The 19,506-nt window shown below is 42.5% G+C and overlaps 1 protein-coding gene across 2 annotated transcripts in view; it reads left to right on the top strand.

Annotated features, from left to right (window-relative positions):
* Positions 1-555: 555 nt before the first annotated feature.
* The window catches only part of SYDE2 (synapse defective Rho GTPase homolog 2), a 28,640-nt gene continuing 9,689 nt past the window's right edge, over positions 556-19,506 (top strand). Inside the window, exons 1-6 of one of the 2 annotated variants that reach the window (XM_088526019.1) lie at positions 556-664; positions 1,905-1,907; positions 6,342-7,043; positions 8,746-8,759; positions 14,239-15,351; positions 18,052-18,178. In XM_088526019.1, the coding sequence (XP_088382145.1) occupies positions 556-664; positions 1,905-1,907; positions 6,342-7,043; positions 8,746-8,759; positions 14,239-15,351; positions 18,052-18,178 (2,068 nt within the window). Of the gene's footprint in view, positions 665-1,904; positions 1,908-6,341; positions 7,071-8,745; positions 8,760-14,238; positions 15,352-18,051; positions 18,179-19,506 lie in introns of both variants that reach the window. The other variant, XM_088526018.1, reaches the window with a different exon arrangement.

The following is a 19,506-nucleotide window of genomic DNA, read 5'->3' on the forward strand; positions in this document are numbered from 1 at the left end:
GCAGGGCCGGGAATGCCAGGAATGTGTCGCGGCCCTTCCCGGGGTGCTCCCGCCACCCGGCCTGCCCGAGCGGAGCCGCTGCGGGCCGCCGAGCTCCGCGGAGCTGCGCTGGGGCGACCGGGAGACACCGCGCAGGGGAGGCTGCGCCGCGCGGCCCTGGCGCCGCTCACAAGGGGACGAGGCGCAGGCACCGCGCGCGCGGGCAGACCCGCTCAGCAAACGCGCTGCCCCGCAGGTCTCCGAGCGCCCCACGGGCCGCGGCCCCCGCAGCGCCCCGCGCGGCCCCGCTGCCCCCGCGCGCGCTGGGGGCTGCCCCGGGGGCGCGCGCGGCGCGGCGGGCGGGCGGGCGGGGGCGCGCGCGGGGCATGCGCACTGCGGCGCCCTCTCACCCCGCGCAGCTATGCCAAGTATGCGCGCGGCGGGCGCGCGCGGGCGCGGGCCGGGGCGCGCGCCGAGCCGGGCGGGCCATGGCGCAGCGCGGCCCGTCGCTGCCGCCGCCGCGGGGCCGGGGCGCTGCGGGCGCGCGGGGCAGCGCCCGCTGAGGTGGCGCCAGGCATGGCCGAGCCGCTGCGCAGGACCCTCTCCAAGCTCCGCGGGCGGCGCTCGCAGCGCGGCGCGGCGGGGGCAGCCGCGCAGCGCCACGGCGGGGGCTGCGCGCCGCACGGTAAGCGCGGCAGGGACGGCTCGGGCCGAGCGCGGGGCCCCCCGCGCGCGTGCGGCGGCGCCGCTGGCACCTGCGCGGGGCGCCGGGGCCGCGAGGCGCGGAGCGGAGCGGGGCTGCCCCGCGTGCGGTGCCTCGTGAAGGAAATGTCGCTTCCCAGCGTCCCGGGTCTGCCCCGCGGGCTGCTGCCGCCCGCGGTGCGCGGTCCTGAGAAAGGAACGTCGCGTATGGGCTGCTGCGGGGCGCTGGAGCGGAGCCCGGCTCGTGTCCGCCGGGGCAGCTCCCGCGCCGCGGTTTTACGTATTTACTTGGATTTCCTTATTTTCTTATATTTACTTATGCTAGTTGTGCTAGTCGGCAGCGACAAAAGGAGAGCCATAACGCTGGTAGGATTTTAAACAAACTTTGGTGTTTACTTTTTTTGTTGTTTTTATCTTTGTCAGACAAAATAATGTAGTTTTATTCAAGTTTTAATGATTTCCTTCCCCCTCTCCTCATAAACGAGTTGCACTTTTTGTGTAACTCGTGAGTTTGTTGTGAGTGAAGACATGCTAAGTTTAGGTCTTGCCTCCGCAGCATCTTCACATCAGTAACTTCCCCTCAGGAGTAAAATTTCCTCAGGAAATATGAAGTCGTCAGATTTGGGTGGCTCTTCTGTGTGCACCCCTGCACCTTTTCCTAGCATGCAGCTGCCCATCATTCTTTGGCTTTTATTTGTCTTCTGCTCGTTTTTTTAAAGGATGCATTTGGAAGCTTACAAAAGTTTTAGTCTTGCTGTTGTTTCATTTAAGCTATCAAGATAATTTAAATGCTTACTGTATTTTCTGGTTTTATTAGGAAACTTACTGAAACCCTGTTTAAATACCAACCAGAAGAGCTTTTTCACAGCGTGATCAAATCCTTCTGTGCAGAGCCTGGAAAAGTCTGTTCCCTTTCCCCTGCTCATTGCAGAGTGCAAGGCAGAGGTCCGTGCGCCACCGAGGTGTCCTGTGCACATACCTAGGAGGCCAGATGTTAATCATGAACTTGGTAAAGTCAAAACACAGAGGCTCTGATTCTGAAGAACATGTGTTCTTCTAACCATGAGATTTTAACCTAAATGGTAATTTATTTAATCTTTTGTAGATAGGGTGGAAGGTGAATTGAACACCTGGCGCTCTTTTTTTTTTTTTTTTCCTTTTCCCAACACCATATCGAAGCCTTTTTTGGGAAGGACCCGCTGCCTGCTCTGTTTATGCTGCAGCTGGTCTATTTTGGGGAATTCCCGAATAGGCTGGAGTGCGGACGCTGGGGTAGTGCGGGCAGCGCTCTTCCCCGTAGGACCAAAAGCGCTTCAGCTCCAGAAGCGTGTGCCTGTGTACCTGAAAGCTTCGTGTTTATTTAGGTTTGTCTCCTTAGCATCATCGGCAGCCCGGGAAGTGTCTGGGCTGTGCTGGGCCCACCGTGTTGTCCCTGGCAGCATCAGTGCAATGGGCAGACGGGGAGCGCGTTGCTGCCTGCAGACTAGCGGGTTTTGAGCCACGTCCACCAGCTGGGGACTTACTAATTAGCACTAAGTGGTGTCCAACGCTGCTCTTTTCTGTATGGTCTGAGGCAGGTGGCGAGCCCGCATGAGCGAGGCCGGGTGCTTGGATGCCCTCTTGCCTTGGATCCCTCTGCTCCTGGCCCCTCTCATGATGCGTTTGGGAAGGCCAAATAAAGCGCAAAGCAGCTCTTGAGCTGAAACGCTGCTTGTGCAGATACTCCCTTGTGAAACTGTCGCTAAAATAAACACAGGCGTGAGGGCTTCCAGGATCGGGGCCAAGTTTGAATAAAGGGGAAACAGCCCTTGGAAATATAGCTATCAATTGCAAAAGCTGCAATTGAAAGACTTAAAAATAAGTGTATCGTTTAGATGAGATTCACTGAACATTTACAGTCGGTGACTTTTGGCAGCGCATTGGCTAATTCACTGCTCAGGGATCTCGAATGGGCAGCGTTGTGTGAGAGGGCGTGATCCACAGCATATTTATGCAGACGCTAACGTTATTCAAAGTTAATTAATTATTAGCATTTCCTTGGTGAGCCAGATGCACGCTGAAGTGGAGTGGCTGCAGAACATGCTGTCCAGCCTGCTCGGTGCGTGAGCAGCTTTTAGGACCAAAGGGCAGCCTAAGGCTGAGATTCCAGATGTGTCATTGGCTTATATATTTAGGCATGTTTGTACTTCTGCAATTTCTGAGAATTGTGAGCTTTCTTAACCAATGCTCAAGGGCCTGCATTTCTATGGTAAAGCAGGAAGTAACAGATATTTTTGTTTGTGGAAATATGACTCTGGTATGTTCCATCTATTTATATTATCAGAATAGGAACCATTCCTTAGGCTGTCTTTGGAAAAGCTAAGAGCTCTAAGGTAGTTATCAAGGCAGGGAGAAGCCTTCCAAGTCTGTATTATAGTCACATATTATTTCACAATTTCTGTTTTTGGGCAATACCTAGCTAACAAAGGTCATGTAATACTAAACATAAAAGTTAAAAATGGTGGGTGTATTTCTTTAGAGCAAAAATGTGTGAAAGATTGCTAAAATTATCTTTTCAGACTATATAAAGAAATACAGAAATTTACAACAAAACCTTATTAAGAACTCACTAATAAAAAAGTAAAAGTAAAAGGCTCTCTCTCAGGTGAGTTTATCTTACCGCAGTGTGGGAGTACAGATGGAAACAGGAGCAGCACAGCTGCAAGTTAGTAGTGATCAAAACCCATCTAATTCAGACAGATCTGACAAGAAGGGCAGTCATCCTCATCCTGTTTATATTTCAGTTAATGGTGCTTATAGTTCATACTCTATAAAAATAGAGCAACTAGCTTGACCTCTAGGTAAGGTGACATCTGTTTTCTTTATCTCTATGTACTTTATGCGCTGACAGTATCACACACGTTGGTCACTTGTGATACAGGTTGAACAAGAGTATGGTAAAAAATGTTCAGTTTTGCAGTTTGTGAAGTTTTGTCTAGGAATATGCCCAAAAAAATATTTAATGGTTGTAAATCTCCAGATTCCCTGCAAACTATTTTTTTTCTTTTTTTTTTAAGACAGAATTAGTTAGTAAAAATATTCTAAAAATAAGATGTGCATGTAACATTTTGTTCTTTGTATTTATTCCTGTATTTGTATTTAAAGGACATTAGAATGGCTGAAAGAATTTGTTAAATTGTACTGTACAGGCAGTGCAAGTTGCAATAAGAATGATCTTTCTTTTTCAAATATGTTTGTTCCTTTGAGTGTTAGATAAAGCATACTTCACATTCATATACAGAAGTGCCAAGTTCAAATTTTAGATTGAGTATGAATTTCAGATTAAAGATAAATGTTGACTCTGGATGAAAAATGAGTGCAATAAAGAGTGAAACAAATGCCATACCATAAAATTAACATGGCTGATACCACCTGGAAGAACTCCAACCTCTGTTCATCTATTTTAATAACATATACTTAGTATTTCTTTGCATATTGACCTGGTACTCCCCCAAAAAAGTTAATTTACGAATTATTTCCGTTAGTTTGCTTCTATTTAAGTTCAACCCTTTTAGGGTTTCAGAGCTGACAACATCACTGCTGCTGGTGTTGGGATGTTAAAGAGGACATCAGTGATAACTGAAAATAGGGTTTGCACTGGCCCTTTTCCGGGGCCTGTTCAATATCAACATTCACATTGGGAAGAGAGCATTGTTTTCCCAAGTGCCTTTAATGAATTGTTTTGTTAATAGCTTCTAGCACCCTGTAATTTCACTTTAAAGAGGTTTTAATACTGTCCTGTGGTGATTTTTAGATACTATAAGCATTTATCACCTCTTGAAAGACACTTAACCTGGACTGTAGTTGCAGATGCAGTAAAAGGAGTAAGATATTTGAGGCAAACTGCGGAGTCCTGAGGTGGGCATTAACAATAGAAGTATCAGCTCGCTCGGAAGTGGAGCGACAGTTGTATTTTGTGCTGTCCATATTCCTGGAAGGCTCCACAAGTGCAAAGATGCTTCTAATACCACTTCCAGGACAACGTCAAAGGCCTCTTCATTTCAGCTTCAGGTGTAGAACCCACCCAAATTGACTTCTCAAAAATATGAGCATAGCCTTTGCCTACTGCAGATTGCGCCCCATCTTTTTTTCTTCCTTCCTTTTTTTTTTTTTTTTCCTGAAATGGTGAAGAAGTTTTGTACAGACTCTTTACCACAGCACATTTTTTCCAGGCTATGGATGGGGGAAAGAATACAGGTGCTGCCAGATCACTGCAAGTTTTCCACAGAGCTAAGTCTTTGCAGCTCTGCTTTTATGTTTTTCTAAGATTCTTTTAATTGACTGCTCGGGCCCCAGCAAAGCCCTTCAACAGAGCTATTCACAGACTTCAAAATGAGTGCAGTATTCTCCGAATCCACAACACTGCACATATGGCAGCTCAGCTAAGCAAGCAAACATTTGGTCTACAATCATCAGATGCTGAATCAGGTCTTCAGGACTCTGTCTCACACAGGGGTGTCGACTCCTCTGCCCGTGATGTGCATGCACAAAAAGATGCTGAAAGGGAAGGTGTCCAGGAGGGAGCCTTTTTCCCATCTCCTTGTCTAAAATAACTTAGCTTAATTTGCAGAGCTGCTCCCTAAGTCATTCAAATGACTGACCATGTTTTCACATATTGTTGTTGATTAAGTACCTTTCATTTAAAAATTGAAAGTTCAAGCAATATGAAACAGGATCAATATGATCCCAGGATTTAGTGTTAAAGCAAGTGTCTGCTGTCCCACCTCCCAGGACGAGGCACTGCTGCAGGTGGCTCCAGGGCCACCTCTGGCAGCCTACGTCGAAATGGGGAACTCTGACGAAATGACCAAAAGTCTGCCAAAATGACCAAAACCAAGCGACCATTTCAGCGTGTTGTGAGATGCTTACCCGTTGCTTTAGTGGAATTCTCCGTGCAGTTTTAAAAGTAGCAAAGGAATTTGATCGTTGCAACGCAGAAGTTTTGTTGCAAAATGAGGTATTTAAAACTTGGCCATGCTTGTTCTTCCTTCCCTCCTTACGAGCATGCATTTGGTTTTATTCCTAGGAAATCGATATGTTAATGGATGAAATGTTGCTATTTTTAAGTTTAAAGGGGATGCTCCTGTCTTGATGGTAGAATAAAGCCATCCTTTCTGGGAGGTTTCTATCCAAAAGATGCACTTGCCTTTATTTTGTAACTAAATGAGGAAGTGAATCTACATGCTTATTTTAAAGTCATGTAAGTGACATATTATATCCAAGCTAGAGCCTGTTTCTTTTCTGGCAAAAGTAAACTGTAGAAATACTACCTAGCAACTTTTCAAGCCAATTGTATGTGTACTTATCAAAACAGAAAGTAGTTATTTCCATCCAAGTATGTATGACCTTTCAGCAAAGCTATTTTACTGGCATTTATCTAAATTACATGGTGTTAAAAATACAGCCAAACAAGTCTGACTTTTTCTTAATTATGTGCACATTCTGCTTTGACAGGCTGAAATGTAATTTTATGATAGCATCAACTTGTCTTTTGTCCTGTTGAATGAGGTCTAACGTGAACGTAATTTGATGGCATTTGTTTTTCTCTGTATTATTAGAAGCAGAATGATATTCTAAGCATCTGTTTTTCCTTCTTTTTATGCCTTTCTTCCTGGCAACAGATTTAATTGAAAATGTTTACGTAGCTTCGAGAAGCAGGAGAGAACCTAAAACGCCGAAGGCAAATGAAGTCCCTGAGCACAGGCCACAGATGAACAGCATTACGGTTCAGAAGAAGCGCAACTGGCTGCACCAGAGCACTCACAGAGCTCCTCCTACGGAAGAAGAAAACACATGTAAGAAAATGCAAGGAGCTGTTACCCAGGTGCCTACATCTCCCAGCCTGTTACCAGAACCCAAAATACAGATGGTTCCTTCCAGGTCGCCTGTGGGACCGGAGTGTCCCACAAGGACCTACAGTGCTGCCAATGCCGTTCCGAGCACCACGAGCTCCTTCGTCGCAAGAAACTGTGCTCTGGACTTCAGCGAGGATAACGATGCGGACGATGAAGGAGAAATCTGGTACAATCCCATCCCCGAGGATGACGAGCCGGACTTCCCCGGGGTCCGCGGCTCCGGTGCGAGTGACTCCGGTGCGACACGCTCCCAGGCCGCCCGGTACGGAACCTCACCTGGGAGCCGCTCGGCTCCAGCCGGGGGCGCCCTCGAAGGCCCCGCGCAGCCCTCGGAGCGCGCGGGGAGCAGCGGGACCGCTCAGCGCCCCGAGCCGGGCCCGGCCGAAGCCGCGCGTGCCCCGGAGCTCGTGCAGCCGCCCCGGCACAGGCTGGGGGGAAAGGCGCAGAGCGGGGCGGCCCTGGAGGACTGTTCTGCGCCCAAATACCCCGCGCCAGGTAAGAGGGGTCTGGAGCATTAAAATGTTATGTCCTCTACTTCTTCTTATTATTATTCTTCTTATTCTTTTTTTTAAGAAATAGTAAGTCTTTGAAATACCTCTCCTTTTTTCCCTCTTTTTGCCCTTCTGAAGTAAATTTCCAGTGGAAATAGTTGATGATTTCTTAAAAATTACTCTAGCAGACATGAATATCTATTAAATGCAGACCTGCACAATGATTTCTCAGTCAGTTTGTTCATCTCCCATGTACAGAGACATGGCTTGTATTATCTTAACCTGAAGTCTAATACCCTGTTGGAAAGTTTACATTAATTACCTAGACTGATTATATTTGCATTGCAAGATAGATGAATACCATGGTCTTAGGAGACTTCTTCATCCATAGATCTCTTTAAGTGCTTGAGAAATATCGCTAAGTGTGATTGTTTAGGAAAGCCATGTGCTTGTCCTGCTCACTCTTTGGCCCTCATTTAGGAGTTGAATTTCTTGATATGTAGGTGACTCCACTTCTTTGCGATGACTGTGTGTCTTTATGTGTAAAGAAAGATTTTTCTGTGTTTTTTTTTTTTTCCCTCTACACTGCAGAAGCATTTATTTCTGAAAGCAGCACTGCCATTGAACGCATCTTTCATGAAGTCAGGAAAAAAAAATATGAATTTCTCCTGGTTTGTTTACTATGTATTGAGTTAATTAAGCTATTTAAATGTAGTTCTGCTTTTGTGTGCATTGAATAGTGATCACATTGAATAGATTGATTGATGATGAAGTTGGTCCCTGCTGTTTGGTAATTGGCTTTATTATGGAGAAGTAGTTTAGTCCATTTTAATCCCTTTAAGGTGTCTACAGTTATTTTCAGTTAAATTTAAAATGACAGCTCATCCATTGAAAATTACTGTGTGAAGGGCAACATGGCCAATTTAACTTTATTTGCATTAGGACAGAGTTTGAATTCCACATGCAGTTGCTATGAAATAGGTGTCTGTATTCCTGGAGAGTTGCATACATTGAGCAGTAACACCTGACATACCTAATAGTTGCGTGGAGAAAAATCTGCTTATCATAGTGATGTAGGCTTGTGTATGTCAATACTAGTGAGTACAGGAGTTGAAAGTAGTAGAGAGATTTTAGGAAGCAAACTCAAAGGAAATATGGGGTGCTTTAAAGTCAACAAAGTATGTATTTTGTTTATTTTGTTTTCTACTGCTTTCTTTGGAAAATGCAGCTAGTTTAATGCTTTAAACTTCAAGCAGTCCTGCCTCGTTTGGATTTCACACTTTGTAGAGAGAAAATATTCTTGGATTTTTCATTTGTCTTCTAGCCATTAATTTATTGAAAGAATTATTATTATTACATAAAAGAAATACAAATGATAAATGGTGGGATTCAGTTATTGGGAATTTTCCCAAGCAAAACAGCAAATATGTATTTCCTGTAATTTTACCCCCTAGTAGTTCTTGCTGTTAATCAGGTTGCTTTCCCCAGTAATTTCCATTTGTATTAATATCATTTGTCAGGTAATTCCTCAGTAAATCATTCTAGAAACTGTTTAAAAATAAAATGCTACTATATCAGATCTTGAAAAAGTAATTCATGTATTTTGTCTGTGAGAAATAAACAAATGAACAGAAAATCATTTGCTTCTGAATTAACAATGCAGAACCATAGAGCATCAGCTCATGCTTTTAGATCCATTGGAAAAAAAGTTAAACTGGAAGAGACAGGGACAGATGTTTTTAGTTTTTATATGTATTCAAGGCAAAATGGTTACAACTGTAAAACTGGCATTTTTTATATAGAGTTTTTCATATGATATTCTTAGTTCTTTGCGTATATAAAATGCTAAAGAAAATTTGCAATACAACTCCCTAAGACTAATTATAATTGTGCATTTTTTATTGATGCATGTCGCCTGCAAAATGGTTGAGGAATGTCATCTCTTTATAATACTGAATAGTTCCTTGTGAAGAATCTGTAATATTTTACCTTTTGGGGAGAGATTACTATTGGGATTAAGTGTCCAGCTAATCAGTGTAATCAGTACACACACATCTGTCTCAAAGATATCCAGTAGGACGTCTGAGTGATATCTGGTAAGGATCTTAACTGTGCTTTTGCACTAAATATGTGCATGTGTTAGCTGTCTGGACACAGAAGCACAGGAAATTGTTTCTTTTCAGCATTGCAGTGAGTTAAGGTTGGGTGAAGGTTATGTTCCCACTCACCCCTGTACACATGTACCTGCTAAGGGGAGCTAGACAAAAATCAAAGTAGAAGCAAATTGCTTTTTCTTCCTTTATGGCATGGTGACTGCCCTGGTATAGATGGATCTTGTGCCCTTGCAGGCAAATATTTTGCTTGCTTAGATTTTGCGAATGAGCGTCTGATGCTAAGGCGTGCTGAGCAGCACATCCTACCTCTCCGCTTCCCTGCACATATGTTGCAAATACTTTTTTGCTTGATTCTTTTCAGATGGAAGATGCTTTGTGATTTAGCTGTACAAGGAGTTTTGGTTTCATCGGGGGAAGGGAGAGGAAAACATTTATGTGAAATTTTTGTATAATGGCTGAGCTACCAAGATGATTTGGCATGGGATGGAAAGGGGATGGAGCAACGTGGGGCTGGTGTTGGTGGCGCAGGGCCGCATGTTAGGGAGGGCAGCTGGGGAAGGCCTTGCTCCTTCCCGAGTCTGCCGGGCTTCCTCATCACTGGGGAGCTGAGACCGGCCTCTCGGGGCTTTTCCCAAGGCTCTGTGTGTGAAGGGCCAGGGCCTATTCATGCCCCTGCCTTTGATCCATCAAGTGGCAATCCCTTAAAGACTTCCTGATGAAAGAGGCAAAAGGATGCAGCCCGGAGCAGTTGGAGCAGTTAGTTTAAAATAGTTACCACCATCTTCAGTTTTGTATTTGTGCTGAGCAACAGCTTTTATCATCGTACTTCAGAATTGGAGGCAAAGCTACTTTTTTTTTTTTTTTTTTTTTTTTTTTCCAAATGCTGCAAAAGAAGCAGAAGGGAAGGGCGATTTCCTGAGGCTGGCCCGCGTGAGCAGTGCTCAGTGGCAGAGCATGCAGCGCTACTGCTCGTGCGCTGGTACCGGGCCAGCGACCGAGTGACGCCTGCTCTACGGAGCCAGGCAAGCACGAATGCCTAAAATGTTTGCAGCAAATGCATTCTTATAGTAGGTAGTGAGCTAGTGAGTCTGGTCAGGGGTCTAGTTATAGATTTGTTAAGCGTGTTGATTCCTCTTGCCCATGGGAAGCACTTCGTAGCCTGCTGAGGACGTCACTGCGGCGGCGGCCGGGCCGGCAGCTGGCCGACCGCGCTGCACGTGCAGCCTCCGGAGGTTACTGGGGAGGCTCCTCTTTTAGTTAATGCACTGCTTAAAGCAGGTTACTTTCTACTTTGGGCCAGCAGGTAAGTGATCGCTGAATGGGTAGGTTTGTCAGAGCTTAATTAATGTCAGTTGTATAGTATTTTAAGAAAACAAGTTGCCATAGGAAAGTTCTTAGTGAATGCTATGTGGGATAGAATCCTCAGTTTCAATTGGTTAAAATAGTAGTTTTCATAGGGGTTTTTTTTAAAAAAAAACTGTTTTTCTTTCACTTATCCTGATTATTCCATTGATTTAGTTAATTCATTATGGTGTTAGATAGAAATAAGTGGATGAAAGTAACACTTTCCTTGTACGTTAAAGTCAATCAAATTTGATATAACAGGAATTCTTCCCTTAATGCTATGTATAATTCTGCTGAGCTTTATATCAGAACAGATCTGGAACTACCTAGGGGCAAAAAGGTTTAATGGGCCAGATTCTGAGCCTGGTTAAATGAGCAGCCTTTGCTCTCCAGCGGATCTGTGGAGTTTGTGTCAGATGAGGATCTGCATCAATGTGTTTGGACAGTTGAGCATAGAAGAGCAGTTGCTCTTTTTTCTCATTCTTCAGTCAGATATGAGAACAGTTTAGAGGTATTTGAGCTCTTCTGTTTTCATTCATTATGTTTTCATTCTGTTTTCATTTATTAAATTTTTGTATTTTAAGTATTTTTTTTCACATTTAAGTTATTGGTTTGATTTAAAAATTTAAAAAAGGGAAAAATATGTGAAGTTTAGGCATAAGGGAAATTTTGTTTTTGAAAACTAAACCACTTGATGCAAATTGTATTTCTTTTATTTTTAAAATAAAATGGCTGTCTCAGCTTCATTAATATTATCTTCATGATAATGCCGTTATCTTCAAGATAAACTGTTAATATTAGGTGTGGTGTACCTATTAAATATTTCTGAAAAATAATAGGAAAAAATGAATTGCATATTGGCTTTAGTTTGGTCTTAGCTTAGCATTTCCATTAGTTACTAGGGTGGCTTTTTTGGTATTGTAATAGCTTGCTATAGTAAGGGACTGAGGTCACCTTATTCATCCACCTCTACTTGTGGTTCCAAAAATAAATTACAGGTTTTCCGATGAACATTAAAATAACTCAGAAACCCTAGCTAAAGTGATGAGGATGCAGAACAGGCACTCAAATCAGCCTATGAAATAGCATGCATTGCTGGCAATCAGAGTGACAGTGATTTGTGTGCCCAAGTACTTGTAAACAGTTAAGCAGGGTCAGACAGGGTGGGTTTTTTTTTTTTTTTTTTTAAACTGTGCTAAATCATTGCTTATGTCTGGCAGACACTGTGCTTTAAGTGCTTAAGATATTTCAAGTCCTTCTCTTCCCTTAGGGCAGGGTTACATGGGTATAAGTTTCACCAGAGATGACTTCCTTGACTGAATGGATGTTTCTGTAGCCAAGGCCAGGATGGGATCATGGAGGAGCATGAATTTGTGAAAAGCTGTATTTCTAATGGGCTGTGTCTACTTGGACAAAAAGGCTTTAATCTTTTAGCTAGTCATGCTACCAAACAAAGTAAAAATTGACTTTACTAATAAAACTGAGAAAACAACTTATGGAACAACTGCTTTTGCTGTCAAGTCCCCCTTCATTGAGTGCACTCCTCTTTCAGAGTAAGCACTGACCTGCCCAGTGAGAAACTGGCCATCTTTGAATTGGGTTGTCCTTCTAACGCCGTTTTCCTGTCTCCTTGTCCTGACAAAGCCTCCAGGAAGTGCAATATAAATGCAGAAAGTCAGCTGCATCATTTAAAATTGATTCTCCCCCTTGCTGCTTCGGTAGTTGTTTAAGCAGCAGGTGCCTCTCATGTTTCTTCTCCTCCTACCATCCTTCCGCTGGGTGGAAGTGTTTTGAAGTGTTAAGATAAGACGTGGTGCGTGATAGAGCAAGCAGGGGACAGGGTCATTTGGGTTTTGCCTCCAGAACAGCCTTGGCACTTGGCAGAACGTAAAAGTAAAAAGAAGCAACTTAATCCTCCAGCACCATCACGAGAAAGCAGTATAAAACGGGTCGGTTTGGAAGTGAAATACTGTTAGGCTCTGCTCTGGTTCCTTTTTGCAGATTGTGCAGTTGTCTAGTGTACACTCTTGGAAATTGTGTGCATACCTCAGCACATTTCTGGCTTTAGTGGAACAACATGTGGCTCAATACTGATGGGAATACCATGCTGCATAATACTCGACTGTTAAGTTTCTTTCAGCCGCATATTTCGTTTTAACCGTTTGCAGTTGAAAGCGGCACAAAGTCGGAATGCCAGGGTGACTCCTTGGCTCTAATGAGATGGAGGGAAGTTGGTTATGCTGGCCCGCTTTTCCCAGCCCGTGCCAGAGCCTTTTGACAGAAAAGCAAGATTAATGTTAGCGGGCAGAAGTATGGCACCGATTACTGCAGAGTGCTTCGGGGCAGCCCACCAGTGGGACCGTGCTGTGATTTGCAGTACAAGGCAGGGCTTTGTGCAGCTTTATCAAGCACCACGGCTCTTACCAGCTGCTTGCCAGGAAAACACAGCAGGCGTGCTCGAAATAGCCCGCTCCCTGCGAGGGAACGGCCTCCGTGAGATGCAGGGCTGCACGAATTCTCCTCCATTGCTCTGGAAAACAAATTCTGTGTGTTATTCCTGACAACTAAACTTTCTTTTTTTCCTAAATATTTTATCATCTACTAAAATTGTTAAAGCCAAACTTACGCTGGGAATAAAATTAGTCTTAATGTTTTTTTGGGTGGGGGAAACAAAAAGATAAATCACTTCTGTCAAAGTTATAATAAAGATGAGGCTGCCTGATTTTGCGGTTTAAACTAGTGAAGTATAAAAAGTAAAGTAATATTTAAACGGTGAAAAATTAATTTGTATAAACAAAAGAATTTTCAATACCCTTTTAGTTGTACGCTGATTTTGATTTAAAGTGGTAAGTTTAGAGGTGAAACAAGAAGGCCCTTGAAAAATCCTTAATGGAAACTATGGTTCTGTATGTATGAGGTATGATTTGCCAAGTAACACTTCTCTCTTGCCTTTATATGCTGAAAACAGAGTCTGCTTTGTTAGCAAGGGGGGCTAACTGATGCATGTAGATGTTTGAGGATCTCCGAGTTGCTTGGGCTGGTTGCACCAAGCAAGGATCAGGATGTTTAGGGGCTCTGCGTTACCTCGGCATGTATGTCCAAAACTGCACAAGTCCTCTTGAACTGCTGAAGTTTGCAAAAGCAGTGAATTAATGTGGTAGCTATTTGTACCAAGAAGCTGTATCGGTTTCTCAAGGAACAGAAAAGTGACTGTAAATGAAAGTACTTGTGTAATTTTATTCATATCTATCACCCTGAGGCAAGTTCCCCCCCACCATGTTCCATTTACTCATGTAAATTCATTGCCTTTCCTGTAGATCCCTGCTTCGTGCTGATGAAAGTGAGAAGGTTTGAGCTCTGCCTTGAGATTTGTGTTTCCTTGGGTATTGCAGCATGGGGTGAACCACAGCTGCGGACTCTGTGCGTTATGTGCAGAAATTTTTGCTGTGCTGGGATATGCATAATCGTAATTGGTGGTCTTTCACTGTTGAGGAAATCTTTTTTTTTTTTTCCTCTCTCTTTTTCTTCCTTTTTCCTGTTCTGCCTTAGTGTCTGCTCATGAACATCTGACTGTTGAATGATGGTTGTCTGAATGGATTACATATATCAAGTTATGACAATTCAACGTTTTTCCCTAGCTCAAGGCTTTACTTTTCTTTTCTTTTTTTTTTTTTTTTTTTTTTTTTGATTGTTGAACTGTTTTTATTCCTTCTCTGTTCTTCTACAGGATCTGGAATCCTACTTGCTCCCAAGGCTGACATACCACCAGCAGAAATTTCTCCTCCAAGTCCCAGTCCTTTGAAAAAAGGTGGATCAATCAATTGGCCTTTTCCTGACAGAATTAAATCTCCCAGAACTGTGAGGAAACTTTCCATGAAAATGAAAAAGCTGCCAGAACTCAGCAGAAAGCTGAGCGTCAAAGGAACGTCAAGCCATAGTAGTTCGGATAATCCTTCTTCCCTGCCGAAAGGCAACTGTCGGGATACAAACCATACCACGTCTTTGGCATCTTCTGGAAACTCCACAGCAGCTGCCAGCAGGAATGTTATAAGTCGTTACCACCTCGACAGCAGTGTGTCATCACAGCACACCTACAAAAAGAAAAGCACGAGGAGGTCCAAGTCCTCCAGCAAAGGCGGTTACCTCAGTGATGGTGATTCTCCTGAACTTATAATCAAATCAGGGAAACATGGACATGAAACAAAGCTTGGGAAAGGAAAGGAGGCCCTTCCAAGCAACAGTAGTAAAACCGAAATAGATATTGATGCTTTTAGACACTATAACTTCTCTGATCAGCCCAAGTGTTCTCAGTACATCTCTGGACTCATGAGCATTCATTTCTATGGTGCTGAAGATTTGAAACCACCAAGAATAGACTCGAAAGACGTCTTTTGTGCAATACAGGTTGACTCAGTAAATAAAGCAAGAACAGCCCTGCTTACATGTAGGACAACGTTTTTAGATATGGACCACACATTCAACATAGAAATTGAAAATGCTCAGCACTTAAAGCTAGTAGTGTTCAGCTGGGAACCCACCCCACGGAAAAATCGCGTTTGCTGTCATGGAACAGTGGTTCTTCCTACTCTCTTTCGAGTGACAAAGACACATCAACTGGCTGTCAAACTGGAACCAAGGGGGCTTATTTATGTCAAACTGTCTCTCATGGAACAGTGGGAGAACTCTCTCGATGGTCTAGATGCAGATCGAGAGCCAGTGATGTTCGGGGTAGATGCTCGAAAAGTTGTTGAGAAGGAAAATGCAGGCTTGATGGTACCGCTTTTGATGCAGAAGTGTATTCTGGAGATAGAAAAGAGAGGCTGTCAGGTACTGTACATACTTTATTCTAGTTTATTTTGTTAATGCTTCTGTGCCAAGAAGCCTATAGTTATAGATCTTTGTACTGTTACTTTGGGAGCATGAGCAGTGAGTGGAAAAGAGGAAATGAAAAACATATTTCCAGAGTGGAATTTTTTTCCTTTACTACTCCTGTTGCTTGGTGAACATGGGGCACTGTAGTGCAGGGAGAATAATGAGGCTGTGTGAAATGAATCCTTGCAGTGTGGCCCCTCTAAGAAGATCCACACTTCCAAATGGCCCTATTAGGACTAGGGGTAGATCAGTGAACCTGCAGGCTCTAGTGCTTACAGTGACTCTTAACATAGCACGGAGCTGAGATTAGAATTTGGAAATGTCTTATTCCTGAAATGTGGCTCATGCCATTCCCACCTCCCCAAAACTGGGGCATCAAGTCATCCAAAACAAAGCGATAAGATCAGGTCTTCTGCCAGTCTTTACCTACATACGTGCATCGACAGTCCAGTGTTGCGGAGTTTTGTCTCTGACGTTGTGTTTCCTGTGCACAGCATTAGCATTAGGACGATGCTTCTCGCCTGGCTTCAGGTTGCCTTCAAGGTTAAGGAGGAGATGAATCTGTAAGACAGTGTGTTCTCTTCATTTCAATACACTTTAGTTGGTGATATAACCTAATGCATAAAAACAGGCATGTGAAACAAGATGCGAAAAACAATCCCAGCCATGGAAACAAGGAATGTGTTAGGAAGGAAGATGCACAGTCCTAATGGCAAACACTTCCCCATGGCGATTCCTTTGCGGTTAGTGAGAGGACTTTCCTATACTGCTCTGTAGCGTGCATGAGCTCTTAGTTTTTTTGGCACATGCTCTTGCTCAAGTAAAAGAGGGAAGTAATCACACCTACCTCCGTTACTGTTACAAGATTAACATTGCTACTTATAACCTTGGTCATAAAATAGAGATAGAAACAGTATTTCTAGGCAATTACTTTGCCAGAAGCCATTAGCAGTAATACCTGGTCGATTTGTGTGCATACTATTCTTAGCATTTTGCAAATCAATAGAAAATTTGTTATAACAGTATTTGTTATAACAAGTATTCATTCCAGTATGTATGTCCCATGCCTTCAGATTTTTATTTTGAGCTTATTAGCACCAAGTCATGCAGATGATATTGGGTAATCAAGACATTACTGGTAATTAGGCAATTCGGAGCTGAATTGTCTGTGTGTATGTCATGCTTTTGAGCATGAAATTAAATTTGTGCATTTGCACAAAGAGGGCAAAAATGCAAAATATACTGTTAACTTCTCATTTTAACCACATGCTTATGAACTTGATTGAGGCTTTTGGCTTTCTTATAGACTGCAGGTTACTCTCTGTTATGGTGTCACCCACATCTGCATTTCAGATGTGGATTTAGAAAACTTCATGGTTCATAGAAATTGCATTAGGGAAATACAAGATCATGTTGCCTTCAGGAAGAGGGAGTACAAATTCCATTAGGTAATTTTCCATTTATTTTAAAAGGAATTATATCCAGGTTGTTCTGTGCTCATTAGCATATGGCTGGACAAATACTCCTGTCTGCAAACCTAGATTCACATTTCTGCCCTTTTTTTGACTTTCCAGTAATTTTGGACTAGTTATTTACTGCTTGGTACACCTGCCTGTAAAAAACATTAAAAATATCTAATTAATACAGTGGTACCTAATTCCTTAAGATCTAAGGAGTGCTCTGTGTAAATGGTGTTTAGGCAAATCAAAGTTATAATAGTGATAAAATGTAACAAATTTGATTGCATGAAAGCACTCTGGATTAGTTGACTGGATTAGTTGAATTCAGTCCAAGAGTGGTGTGGGTTTCATTCCTGTCATCCTGAGCATGTTAAATAGCCTCTCCTTTGCATAAAGCTTTTCATATAATATTAAACATGCTTGTCTGCATCTTGTGATCTTTAAAAGAATATCTTGCAGATGTAATAATGCAATATCTGTGATTCTCTTGAAATTCTGGTTAGTGATACAAATATGATTTAAATTTGTTTGCTGTATATTTTTATAAAACTCTGGTTATGCATATTCTGTTTTTTAAATTGATTTTTATAGCATTTTGTATTATTACTTAGTAGATCATTATGTAGCTGCTTTTTTTTCTGCTAATGATAAATGACTTGTCTATATTTTGGTAGACTACTTATTATAGAGACTGATATGCTTAAGCTCAAAATATTTATTTTCCTTATTTATGCTTAAATTCTAGTTATTTGTTGTAGAAATAAGCAATTATGCTAAGGAAAATAAGGAGAATCAGAATATGTAGGATAAAATAGGCTGGAAGTTTTGTCTCTGTTTCCAGAGTTTTGCATAAGCACTCGTATATGTCTGGATGACTTCTGATTGAAAATTGGTTTTCTGTCATTAAAATACTGCTCAGGATGTTTGATATTACAGAAAATATTAATATCACTCCCAACTGCAAGTCTTTTGTAGTCTTTTGTAATGTTTAATATGCACATTGTCATTTGATGTCATTTGATCTTTTCTTTTTTCCCACTGTTTAGAGTTTTGTAATGTTTGTTACAAAAAACAAATGTTACTCCTAACATTTGTTTGAATGTTTTGTCACGGTTGCCAGAAGAGACAAATCAACATGATTTATGTCCCCTGTGCAGGAAAGTAATCGCTGTGTGGCCACTGTCTTTGCTTCTAGGTCGTGGGTCTGTATCGACTCTGTGGTTCAGCAGCAGTCAAGAAGGAGCTTCGCGAGGCATTTGAGAGAGACAGCAAGGCTGTTTCTCTCTGTGAAAACCAGTACCCAGATGTTAATGTGATAACAGGTAATAAATTTACTTGCTTTTCTTTTAATGTACAATTGTGACATATTTATAAAATATGTTTTTTAAAGATGACTTTTTAACAAGCTTTCTGGTGTCAGTTAACAAGCTATTAACTATGTTTTTATTGCTAAAGGTTAAATGAAAGTAACAGTAACCTTAATTATGTATAAATATGTGATTTAGAGGGAGGAAAGGAAGAGAGGAACTTTTAATACCTGCTTTATTAGTTACAGAGAGAAGTGACAGTTTGAAAGGAACAAAGGTTCCTGGAGCAGACTGCACCTCTGTTGTCAGTTTGTATTGTAGTAGATCTTAAATTCAGTTGTGTTTGGGAACCATGTTGCGCAGTTACTTTACAGCACACGGTAAAGAGGCCATCTCAGATCTGCCTTTTCTCCTCTTTTTATGTCAAAGACTAGGATTTTTGGAGAAAAAAAAAACATAGAAAACTGGTAGAGAGAAAAATGGTTTGTCTTTGCACTGTCTGTCCAGCATCCGTCCAACAAAGATGTCTGTGCTTGATTCCACATACTGTAATTTCAATGACACTCAGAATTTGGTATAAAAACATAAATGAGCACATGGTTGAGGCCGTTCAGCAAATTCTGCTATCCCTAAGGTCGGTAGATTTCCCATCGCCTCACTCCGGCCGCGGGGAAGTGCCCTCCTTGGCTCGTTTGTTTCCTTGGAGGCCTTGCGGAACGCGCTAGGCCGTGCCCAGCGGCCCCGCGAGCAGGCCCAGCTCTGCGAGCTTCTGGCAGGAGCTGCACTCCACAACTAGGTTAACTCATTGAAGGGGCAATGATTTTATAGCTATTGATAATGTTTGCTATGTAAACCAAGGCTCATATAATTTCAAGGATCATAGATTAAACTGATTGCTTCAGGAAACTGGTAAGAAAGTCAGTTTCATACGTATCCAGACAGGGAAAACATAACAGTAGTCAGGGTATAAATTTCCTGTTGCAAAGCACTTTCTATAACCTTCAGAGGAATTGGACAGTTCTCTCCTGTTTGGTTTATTTCATGTTCAGTGCCTTGAGAATAAATCTGATATTAATATATTCTGTAATTACAAGAAGTATTATCTGAAAACACTACTCAGTGACATTCACTTTGATAAAAGAACCTTTAGGTAAAGTGTTTTCAGTTAGCCTGTTCATCTTACTTGTCTTGGCTTACTTGTCTGCTTACTTGTTTCAGTGTTGGGTACCATCTTCCTCATTTCAGAAGGCCTGTGTTTCCTCTGGTGCTACTGCAGCTGGGCTGTGTAACTTCTGCTGGTCCCCAAGTTTGATACCATTTTGGAAGACTTGGTGCAGGGATAC

Source organism: Tinamus guttatus, unplaced genomic scaffold, assembly GCF_059628265.1.
Source record: "Tinamus guttatus ecotype Peru unplaced genomic scaffold, ASM5962826v1 Tinamus_guttatus_pri_ptg000242l, whole genome shotgun sequence".
In the NCBI taxonomy this organism is placed as follows: Eukaryota; Metazoa; Chordata; class Aves; order Tinamiformes; family Tinamidae; genus Tinamus; species Tinamus guttatus.